This window comes from Zea mays, chromosome 3 (genome assembly GCF_902167145.1).
Source record: "Zea mays cultivar B73 chromosome 3, Zm-B73-REFERENCE-NAM-5.0, whole genome shotgun sequence".
NCBI lineage: Eukaryota > Viridiplantae > Streptophyta > Magnoliopsida > Poales > Poaceae > Zea > Zea mays.
Window position 1 is genome coordinate 19,782,782 of NC_050098.1, and position 11,250 is coordinate 19,794,031.

Consider the following 11,250-nt stretch of genomic DNA (forward strand, 5'->3'; position numbering starts at 1 on the left):
TGGACAAAATGTTCTAGCTTTCTGCTTGAAAGGTCTGAAACCGGACTTAATGGGCAGTCGATGCTCTACAATCTCTCGGCTTAATCCTGACATCTCAGTGTAATTCCAAGCAAAGCAATCCGAATATTCTTTCAATAGAGCGATCATTTCATTTCTAGGATTGGTCTCCAGGGTCTTGTTTACAAAAGTCGGCCTTGGAGTTTTACCATCTCCTATGTCAATCTCCTCCAAAGGATCGGCCGATGTAAACCCCTGTCCTAGTTTATCAATATATCTGAATTCCTCTATCATGTCTCCCACAGAGGAATCAGATGATATTTGTGTGATGGCGGACTCTCCGGTCTCGGGGGCCGGATTATCCGTAACACTGTCTTTACGCTGTGGTAGATGTTCGGTCTTAAAGTTCGAACTGTTTTCTGAAAGACCAGACCATCCAGCCTTAGAAGCCAAACTGTCTGTGACCAAATACTCATGAATTTTGTGTGTACTCATCATTTAAACTTTATTTAGGATGTAGCTGATTCTCCATCGGCTCTAGCATTACAATAATGAAAACCTTCTTATCTATACTTATGAATTGATAATCAGAAAAATATACTCCTGTGAGACATGTAGCAATCTCATAAGCCCAGAGTACAGGGGCATCGGCCACAGCGATATAGGCCGATACATCAGCATGTACTTGTTCTATATCATCGCCTACCCATTGTATTAACATTTGATGTAATGTAGAAGGTATACATTGGTTGGCATGAATCCAATATCCGCCTAGGATTAGACTATAATTTTCTTCTACATCAGCGACGAAGAATGCAGCAGCAAGGGTCTTAGTTCCCATGGTTAATTCAACGAACGTGACTCCCCTGGCTTTGATCGAACTATTAGTTCCAACACCGCTGAGGGTCATGTTGGTCTTGACAAGTTCGTCATCTTGTTTACCTAATTTTCTGTACAATGAATAAGGCATTAGATTTACAGCCGCCCCTCCATCTACCAACATTTTAGCAATCAGTATTCCATCAATGTGACCGCACACGAAGAGCGGTTTTAAATAATTTACTGATTCCTTTGGTTTAGTAAAGGCGGCTTCTTTAGGACCAAAATCAAACTGGACAACAATAGGTTCATCGTCGCCGACAATAGTACAATCGGCGGAAAATGTAATAACATTTACATCCATACCTGGGCGCTCTGGAGAAGCTTCGTAGTCGACCATGTCTTCTCCCAGTAGGTCGTCCTCCTCCATTGGTGTTGGCACATCGTCGGAGGCGTCCTGGTGTGGTGCGGACGGTCCAGACTCAGGAATCGGACGGTCCGCGCCTGGTGCAGATGGTCCAGCCTTTTTAGCTGGGTTGTCTGCCATACCTGTAGGGTGTTGCACAAGTGCTGTTTTATTTTCTATTTTTGTGGCTGTTTGCTTTTCCTCAACGACCTTTGGTCTCCATTTCTTTTTGCGGTGGCGGGTACTGTGGATGTGTGTCATTGAATATCTTTTTCGCCTCCTTTTTCTGGTTCTCTTTTGCTCTTAGGCATTATAATTTTCGCTTTTGGGACCGTGTCAATCCCGCTGAGCACCATCGAGGCATGGAGTATTTTGGATCGACTGTTTTGATGGTAGCTGTATCTTCTTTTTTGGTTGTGTTGGCCGATTCACCAAAGATCATCGGCCCTTCATTATCTTCCTGTATGATGACATCTGCAGCACCTATTTTGATGATATCCTTTTTTGTTGTTCTTTCGGTCGCTGCAGGTATATGCCCCCCTGCTGGATTGGTCGGCCTTTGAGGCCGAGCACTCCGGCAATCTTGTTGGGTCTGTGTCTGGTGACCAGATTGAGCGACGCTCAATCGGTCTTATATTGGAGGTGTCAACCTGTTGAATACAGATGTTTGGGGTGCCCCCAAGCGGGGTACTGTGGCATCCCAAATGGATATGGTGGCATGCCCCACATTTGATTTAGGACATATGGTGGAGGTAAATATGTGTATGGATATGGCATAGGTGGATAAGGGGGTGGAGGTGTCCATGTAGATATGTTAGGTCTCAATTGGACAGTATAACCTTCCATTTCTTCGGATTGGTGGGGTGGTCCAATCGGTCTTACCTCTCATGAATGGGCGAGCGAGGTTGCTTTGCTGGCCGGTCACTCGGGCCGACCTTCGTTTTCACATATTTGGATAATAATTGATCGGCATAGCCCGGATGATGATGCTCGGGACCCACGCTGCCCACGTCGTCCGCCATAAAGAAAGAATACACGCAACCAGGCGATCCTGGGCCCCACGACCGCAGATAACTTTACCTGGGTAAAACGTTTGGTTTTACCATCGCCCGGTGGCTCATTTCTGAGGAAGCCATCACTGATCGACCCCCTCTTTGGCCTATAAAATGAAGAGGTTTGCCCTAGACGAACGGACGCGCGTACGAGCAACAGACGGACCGAGACGCGAAGACGAAGGACCGACGAATAGGAGGAGAACACACCGATGACCCAGAGGCCGGAGCCCTGTCGCCCAACCAAGACTTAGTTAGGACTCCACTCTGTAACCTTTAGCTCCACCTCCACCACGACTCTCTCGCTCGCTTGTAAACACTACTTTGAGATTTAGCGTAAGTCGTCGATAACCGAATATAGAGACATTTTACATAAATCAATATAAATTTTACGTTCACCGTACGTCAGCTTGCCCTACTGCGTCAACATGCGTCGGGTGCGCAAAACTTGAAGTCTCGTGGTATGACGAGGGAGAACATGACAATATCTAGGAATGTGCACATAGAAAACTGCAGGATCCATGTACAATACAACAGACCAGGTGAGTCAGCCAGCCACCGCTATGGGGAGCTAAAGCTTGATCGAAGCACTACCTGGCTGTCTGGTGTCTGCATCAATCAATTACTATAATAACAAATCTAAATCTAGTCGTCTGACCGAAGACTCACTATGTTCTTTTCCTATTGAAATATACACATGCGAATGCACCGGTGGTCGCGTCCCTTTTTCTTTATACTCATATATCATCTCTCTCTCTCTCTCTCTTCTTTTGCTGTTGGCTTTTCCTCTTCGACTAGTGAATTGGTCTGACCGACTGAGCGCGCGACCATGTGTTCTTGTTGGCACGCAAACAAGTCGAGGAGCTTTACTTTACCGGGCTACTGGAAATCATGGCGTGGGCTACCCCTACGCATGCATTTCGCGGGAGCATGGTGTGGTTGGCCTGATCCTGCAATTTCTGCGGGATGATGCAAGACAGGTAGGTAAACGGCGGGGCGCAGCGCATCACGACACCGCGCGATCCTTGGATTTTTGTAGGCAGTGTGGCAGGCAATGCTCGAAATCAATACTACTACTACTACAAATGTAGGTAGGCAAGGCATTTGTTTCTCGTAACTGAAGGCACTTCGATCGCGTTCGTTAGCTTGGGAGCACACATGGCGCCAACGCATTTTTCAAGTGCAGAATCTCTGTGGCCCGCATTTGAAGCGTGGGATGTAATTTTTTTCTTCTTTCAGTGAATAAAGTTAAACTGGTTCGTTACGAAACTTTTGTGAAGGATTCCTGTGGGGTGGAGATATTGGACAGTGGCAGTGTGATTTTTAGCCCTCAGAAAACCGCGAACCAATCAGCAACCGCTGCGGGTTGTTTCCGCTGCCTGAGGAGCGAGCAACCTCGTTACGGTTTGAGCACTGCTAGTAACATAAAACATGCATGCAACAACAGGATCGCAGGACACATCACATGTTTACACTTAACGCGTGGTGCAGTGCAGACTGCAGAGTACGGTGTGTGTGTGGGTAATTTACGACCATGGCCGCACCACGCGACAGTAATCCTGTACAAAGATTTGTACTACTAAAATGATGATGATTCTGTAGCGTCCTAAACCCCCTACGACCGAAATGATTACTCACACCCTCCGCCTCTCCCGGTCCCGGCCAAGAGCGTGCCGTGCCCTCCTGCTCCTCTGCCGATGTGCCCCCGTCCCTGCTGCTCTGTCTGTCCCCCACCCCACCGGCGCCACCGTCACCAAACCATCCCCCTTCCTGCAGTTACACACCATAAAAGCTCCCCCGCCCCGCTCGCCGCCGCGGGGCGAAGCGGATTAATCCAGCACCGAAATGACGTGATCCCCATTCCATTCACCCTCGTCGTTCGTCACTGCACCTGCCGGCTGTGCCGCCCTTGAAAAATCCCACCACCTTCCTCGCCCTCCAGGCCTCCACTCATTCCTGCCCCCGACACTCCCACTGCCACCAGTCCTCTCACCGCCAGGCGCGGCACAATGCAGCCGCCTACCCTTCTCCCGCTAGGCGCCGTCGTGGTCGCCATCCTCCTGCTCGCCACCGCCCCGAGCCCCGCCGTCTCCCGCCACCGCCACTCGTCCGCCGCGGACACGGAGACGCTCGATGTAGCCGCCTCGCTCTCCCGCGCCCGCGCCGCGCTCTCCACCGACGCCGTCTCGCTGCACCAGTCCGCGGCCGCCGCCGCCGGGGCGAAGCGCTCCCCGCGAGCGCGGGAGGGCGGCCTCACGCTGCGGCTCCACTCCCGGGACTTCCTGCCCGAGGAGCAGGGGCGGCACGAGACGTACCGCTCGCTCGTGCTCTCCCGCCTCCGCCGCGACTCGGCGCGCGCCGCGGCGGTGTCGGCCCGCGCGACGCTGGCGGCGGACGGCGTGACCCGGCTGGACCTGCGCCCCGCGAACGGGTCGGCGGTGTTCGCGGCGTCCGCGGCGATCCAGGGCCCCGTGGTGTCCGGCGTCGGGCAGGGCAGCGGCGAGTACTTCTCCCGCGTGGGCATCGGCAGCCCCGCGCGGCAGCTGTACATGGTGCTGGACACCGGCAGCGACGTCACCTGGGTGCAGTGCCAGCCCTGCGCCGACTGCTACCAGCAGTCCGACCCGGTGTTCGACCCGTCGCTCTCCGCCTCCTACGCCGCCGTCTCCTGCGACTCCCAGCGCTGCCGGGACCTGGACACCGCGGCGTGCCGCAACGCCACGGGCGCCTGCCTCTACGAGGTGGCCTACGGCGACGGCTCCTACACCGTGGGCGACTTCGCCACCGAGACGCTCACGCTGGGGGACTCCACCCCGGTCGGCAACGTCGCCATCGGGTGCGGCCACGACAACGAGGGCCTCTTCGTCGGCGCCGCGGGGCTGCTGGCGCTGGGCGGCGGGCCGCTCTCCTTCCCGTCCCAGATCTCCGCGTCCACCTTCTCCTACTGCCTCGTGGACCGCGACTCCCCGGCCGCGTCCACGCTCCAGTTCGGCGACGGCGCCGCCGAGGCGGGCACCGTGACGGCGCCTCTCGTGCGCAGCCCGCGCACGAGCACCTTCTACTACGTGGCGCTGTCGGGCATCTCGGTGGGCGGGCAGCCGCTGTCCATCCCGGCCTCCGCCTTCGCCATGGACGCCACGTCGGGCTCGGGCGGCGTCATCGTGGACTCCGGCACCGCCGTGACGCGGCTCCAGTCCGCCGCCTACGCGGCGCTCCGCGACGCCTTCGTCCAGGGCGCGCCGTCGCTGCCCCGGACCTCCGGGGTGTCGCTGTTCGACACGTGCTACGACCTGTCGGACCGGACGAGCGTGGAGGTGCCCGCGGTGTCGCTGCGGTTCGAGGGCGGCGGCGCGCTGCGGCTGCCGGCGAAGAACTACCTGATCCCCGTGGACGGAGCCGGCACCTACTGCCTGGCGTTCGCGCCGACGAACGCGGCCGTGTCCATCATCGGGAACGTGCAGCAGCAGGGCACCCGCGTCAGCTTCGACACCGCCAGGGGCGCCGTCGGCTTCACCCCCAACAAGTGCTAGCCTAGCCTAGCCTAAGCCTGCCTTCTGGCTAACCGTGCCCTGTTAGCCACGGTTGTCAGTAGTAATGACAAGCCGGTGTTTAATTAGCGGGAGAATGATTAGATGGGGTAATTAAGCGGTGGGCCCTGCCGGGTCTGGGGAGGAGCGAAAGGCAAAGGCGAGGACAGATGATGCCATTGCCATGCCAGCCTGTGTCCGGCGCGATGGGTCCAGCTCCAGCAGTGTTTCTCTCTTTCTCTCGAGTATGCGTGCGTGGAGCCTTGTCATGACGAATTAGATCGTGGGGGCTCCCAAGTTAAGAGTATTTATTTTTATTTTATTTGCTATGTCAAGAAAATGGAAGTTTCCATCCAGCGGAAAAGATCACACATGCATGCTTTTCCCTCCCTCTGGGCCGTGCATGTACACCACTGGGTTGGCACAGGACAGCAATTGGTAGAGCGAAGCGGTGTCGTCGGCGGCGCCTCTTCTCATGGGACCCTGGTAAACTTTGCTAGGCACCGGCCGGGATTGCGTCAGGCTGGCTGTTGCTTTTAACCTCCTTCCTACTAGCACGGCTTTACGCCACGCAACTTCACTCGTGCTTTCCTCCACAAACATCGCCGGAACTGATAGAGAGTATTCGCTGCCAAGTGCGAACTTCGCACAGAATTCTTTTTATATAAAATCAGAAGTTACCGCCCGAACTAGCAGGGAGGAAGTGGATGAGATCGAAGGAGGCCCTGCGCTGCCGCTGCTGGCTGCTGCGTCCGGTCAGTGTCCCGCCCTGAGCAGGGGGGGCCCTCTCGGTTTCCTTTCATTTAATGGTGGTTGGTAGCCGTTACTGTTGGGGCAGCAGACCAGCAGTCTTGAATGCACCTGCTGCATGTGAGCCGAGCCCTCAGCGTCCCAGATGCCGTGGGGCTGGGGGGGAGCTGGGCTTTCCACTCCCCAAAGGATCAAAGAGACACGTCGTCTCGTCGAGAACTCACGGGTGCCGTGGCTGGCTAGCCGCCACGTGTCATTCTAACGATCCGATACCGTTGGTTTTCTGCTAGTACTGGATCCTTTTTTTTATGCCAAATTAAACTGCCTGCAAAATTCGTGCGTTCCAAACGGACTCCTGTAGTTATATAAGTTATTGTAACAACGTTAAACCTTGCATGTACTAATCGTTTGAGAGTAAAGTAATAATAGTATTCGTCAGCCACCACTTTGTTACGAGCAGACTAATCCCGCGCCGCTCACACAAGGCGCAGTCGCAGTCGCAATCGCAATCGCACGCAAATATAGGATTACTGCCGAGCAGCAGCACGTTCTGGTGAGGAGAAAAAACTGCAGCGCCAACCGCCAAGGAGGGTAGGTGGCACGTCGCTAGCAACAATCTTGTTGAGCGCAAATAATTAGTGGTCACGCGCTCGCTCTTGCGGTCGATGATGTCGCGCATCCCGTATTCCCGGCCCAACCGCCTACTAGTACGTACGTACGTACGTACGTACTGTACGCATGCAAAGAAAATGACAGCGCGCGAGAATTTCGAAACAAACAAATCTTTTAAAGAAACGCCCATGCATGCATGTGGAGTTGTGGACTGTGCCCGTGTGCCGACCGACGACGTGCCGTGCGGTGTTATCAAGAAGCAGTGCCCAAACTGATCCACGGGTCGATTCTGGTGGTAGGCAAATTGTGGCAACAGTTTCCGTTAGTGCCCCCCATCCCTCTTGTTGTGACGCTCCTGCAGTCCCGTGACGCTGCTGCTGCGTCCCAGTGACTGGGACCCATTAATTTTCGTTCCAGTTCCAAGAAAACGGTGACTTTTGTTTGGACGGAGACGGAGAGAGAGAGGGTAGGTCGGCGTCGCTAGGTGGAACACGCGCGCAGTTACTCTCTGACGGCGAGATAAATAAACCGGCTTCAGGGCAAAAAAATAACAAATATAATCCTCACAAACGGATGTTAAATATGTAACCGAAAAACGACGCTCCGTTGTGGGACCGACGATGCAATTACAGAAGGGTGGTGCTGCATCATGACGCGGCCGCCACGGCCATATATGGCCGCCGCTTGGTTACGTTTGCAGCACGCCGTGTATCTAGCGAAGGACGATGGAGCAGGAGAAAGCGAGAAGCACAGCGGCGGCACGCCGGCACTCCCCCCCCCGCCACTGGCCACACTGCATGCACGCACCCAGCTGGCCTGGCCAGGTCCCCATCGTGCTCGATGTCCTTGTTCTCGAGTCCACCACACGCCGGGGGTCGGAAGTCGGAACGGCTCTCTGGAAGGTCCGTCGACAGTCCACCGACACACACCACCAAACAGCATGTCCGGTCCCCACCCCGTCCGGTCCGTCGAGGGGCAGGCCAGCTTTGCTTGCTCAGTTGCTCGCTCCTGCCTTTTCTGATTTTCTTCCCCTCCCCTCCGCCCGTTGCTTTCGGGTGGGGAAAAAAAAAAGAGAAACCTTTCGACTCTCGTGTCCAGGGCTGAGCACGAGCTCCGAGGCCCCAAGTCCGGCGGCCGAAGACGCGGGCGCCGGCGGGGTGGAGGAAAAGGAGGAAGGGGTCGCGCACGCCCCCAGCTTGGTGTTCCTCGCTCGCACAGCTGCGTCTGCGTTGCATCGCGCTGGTGTGGTGGCTGGACGCTTCTCGAGTCTCGATGCTTCACTGCTACTGCTGGTTGTGCAGGCACCATTTCGCCATAGAGGGGCCGGGGCCGGACTCCCCCGCCCAGCCCAACAGGGAACAGGCCCAGGCGGATGTTTCTTCACGGGCCGACTGGCCTGATTTGCTGAGTGGTATGGTAGCAACTAGAGACATGATGACTATATCATGCTTTGTGGCCCAGGCTAGTAATAACTCCCGTGCTCGATAAACCGAGCAGAATTTCGTTCGGCAACGGCAGTCTATTTGAAGGGCCAGTTTTTTCCCTCAAAAAAAAAACGAGACAACGTGTGCAGGAATTATTAGACGATCTTTTTGGTAAGCGAAAGAGAGTGGGAACCGAAATTGTGTTCTGGATAATATGGATGGCTGTGAGTCGTTTTTCTCTCCCTGCCTGCGAGTCCCGGGCTTCATCTCATACGGGAAGTTGATGTGGTATTCATAAATCATAAGGCCCGTCTGCTCTGATGAGTCCTTGGATCGACATGGCAATGCGGCCAGTCCTGTTGTGGAAGGCAGCCAGCCTGGAACAAGTGCGAAACGGAGGAGTTACTACTGTACTGTACTTGGTAGTACTGTACACACGAGTGCATACCCGGCAGGTCATGGCAGACACTTTCCGCGTCTTCGCCGCCCGTGACTGTACGGCGCGCCAAGGATTGCTGTTAGTGTTAGATCCTTCGCTATTTTTTATTTGCTGCTCATTTCTCAAACCTGTCTCGTTGTCTGCTACTAATCTAAGTTTATTTATTTTGGTCCTCACTCGATGGCACGCACGTAGGAGAAGCTCTTTCCCTTTTTTTTTCCCAACATTTCAATCGAACATGGTCCATCACGTGATTAATGGTAATATATGACGTGGTTGCAAAATCCATGTCCATGTCCGCGTAGCTACACTGTCATCTCTAAACCACGGGTTGCTCCTAGGGATGGCAACACATAATTTCCCGTCGGGTTTTAGCTCCTCAAACCTGTCCCAGTGACGAAAAAATTCCCCCGTGGGGATCCCCACGAACGCTTGCGGGGGACATTTGTTCCACATCCTCGTTCCCCGTGGGGATAAATCCCCGTCGGAGATCCCCATCCACGCTTTAATTATAATTAAATCGTACTTCATTTGTTATTAATGTAAAACATTGTCACTTATACACACCGTTAGATGTAAAAATCATTATGTGCGCATTAAAATCAATGTATTTATACAACGGGTGATCTCTTGGCAAGTTAATTCTTTATTTTTATCATTAACTATTACATAAAAATATTGTCACATGTAAGTTTAACGGGTCCCCACGGGGAACGGGGATAGAGAATGTTTCTTCATCCCCGTCCCCATTTACCCGTCGGAGGAGAATTTTCCCCGTTTATATCTCCGTGGGGGAGAAACTTCCCCGTCCCCATCCTCTAATAGAGGAATTCCCGGTAGGGAATCGGTGATCGGGTCTCATTGCCATCTCTCTTGCTCTCGTCCAATCCACGTTTTTTTGGGCTGAGTATTGTACTCTCAGGTCTCAGCTGGGACGGAGTTCTTGGCTGCCTGATGATCAACCTGCACATAAACCATCAGTATACTATACCTTTGGCGCGGCCTTCAAACGTCTGGTACAAGGTAGGCCTTGCTTGCGGTCGCGCAGAACCTGAGGCCCGCTCCAGCGAGAGCTCCTAAAGCCTCCTGTACTCTAAATATAGAGGATTAAACGGTTCTCTACGCTCTCCAACAGCGTCCTCTAAACGGTTCTCTAAATTTAGAGGACAATACTGGATTATCTATATATAGATTTTCTCTAAACAGTTCTCTATACATTTGAATACTTTAAATAACCGATTTAGCAAAACTAAAATATGTACAATACATTTAAGAAATACATTTAAAAGTATGACAAATACGTATGTACAAAAAGTAAAAAATAAAAAATTGTCTCTAATATAGTTATTTGCGTATAGAGGACGTTGTTAGAGAGAAAGGGGATATAGAGGATGAAATATTTTAGAGGAGACTGTAAAAGACGAATATAGAGGATTGATATAGACGACGTTGGCATGAATGCACGTCACGGGTCGGCGAAGTCCTCTAGGACACAATTTGCTCGGTGTGACGCCCTGAAGTCAGACTTGGGAGAAAGAAGTGGGCACACTTGAGTGAAGGCTTAAGCTAGTAAGCCCCGTTTGATTCGTTTAGTTTGAGGCTAAAGTTTAGTTAAGAGATTAAAATTTAGTCTCTATATTTTGTAGTTATAGGGACTAAAAGTACTCAAAACATATTAAATGAACCATAAGATGATTAAAATATTCTTAAACATTCTTCCACAGTTAGTGCAACTGAAATAATATAGGGGTAAAAGTAGAATTTATATGATCTAGTTTCTTTTAGTCACTTCTCAAGGACTAGAGACTAAAACAATTTACTTCCTACTTTAATCCTTAGAGACTAAATGAGACTGGTGGCCGGTGGGGTTGGTTTGGTTGACGCTTGACGCGCGGCACGAACAAGAACATCTCCCCCGCATCACTGCGCACGTCGCGGCTAATTCTCGGACGCGGCGAAGGCGAACGGTCCGAGAGGGCAAAAGAAAGCAGTAGTAACGCGCCAGCCGCTGCTCTGCTTCGGCTGCTGGGTTATTACTATGAGTCTATGACTATGACTGCCAAGTGCCAACCACGGACACTACTGTGTTTTTTGACTGTTTGGGTGCGGGCGTCACGGTTGTGGACCGGTGGTTTGTGGTTCTCGTGACACGGCCGACGTCGAGATCTACTTGCGTTGCGTTGCGTTGCGTGGGCCAAATCCCTCGTGTGTCCGTCGCCGCTCC

The 11,250-nt window shown here is 52.9% G+C and overlaps 1 protein-coding gene across 1 annotated transcript; it reads left to right on the plus strand.

The window, feature by feature from the left end:
- The first annotated feature begins 4,109 nt into the window (after positions 1 to 4,109).
- Positions 4,110 to 6,192, plus strand: LOC100382383 (Protein ASPARTIC PROTEASE IN GUARD CELL 1). Its single transcript, NM_001175128.2, has one exon. It carries the CDS (start codon positions 4,284 to 4,286, stop codon positions 5,802 to 5,804), a length of 1,521 nt encoding a protein of 506 aa, NP_001168599.2. The 5' UTR covers positions 4,110 to 4,283; the 3' UTR covers positions 5,805 to 6,192.
- Positions 6,193 to 11,250: the final 5,058 nt, after the last annotated feature.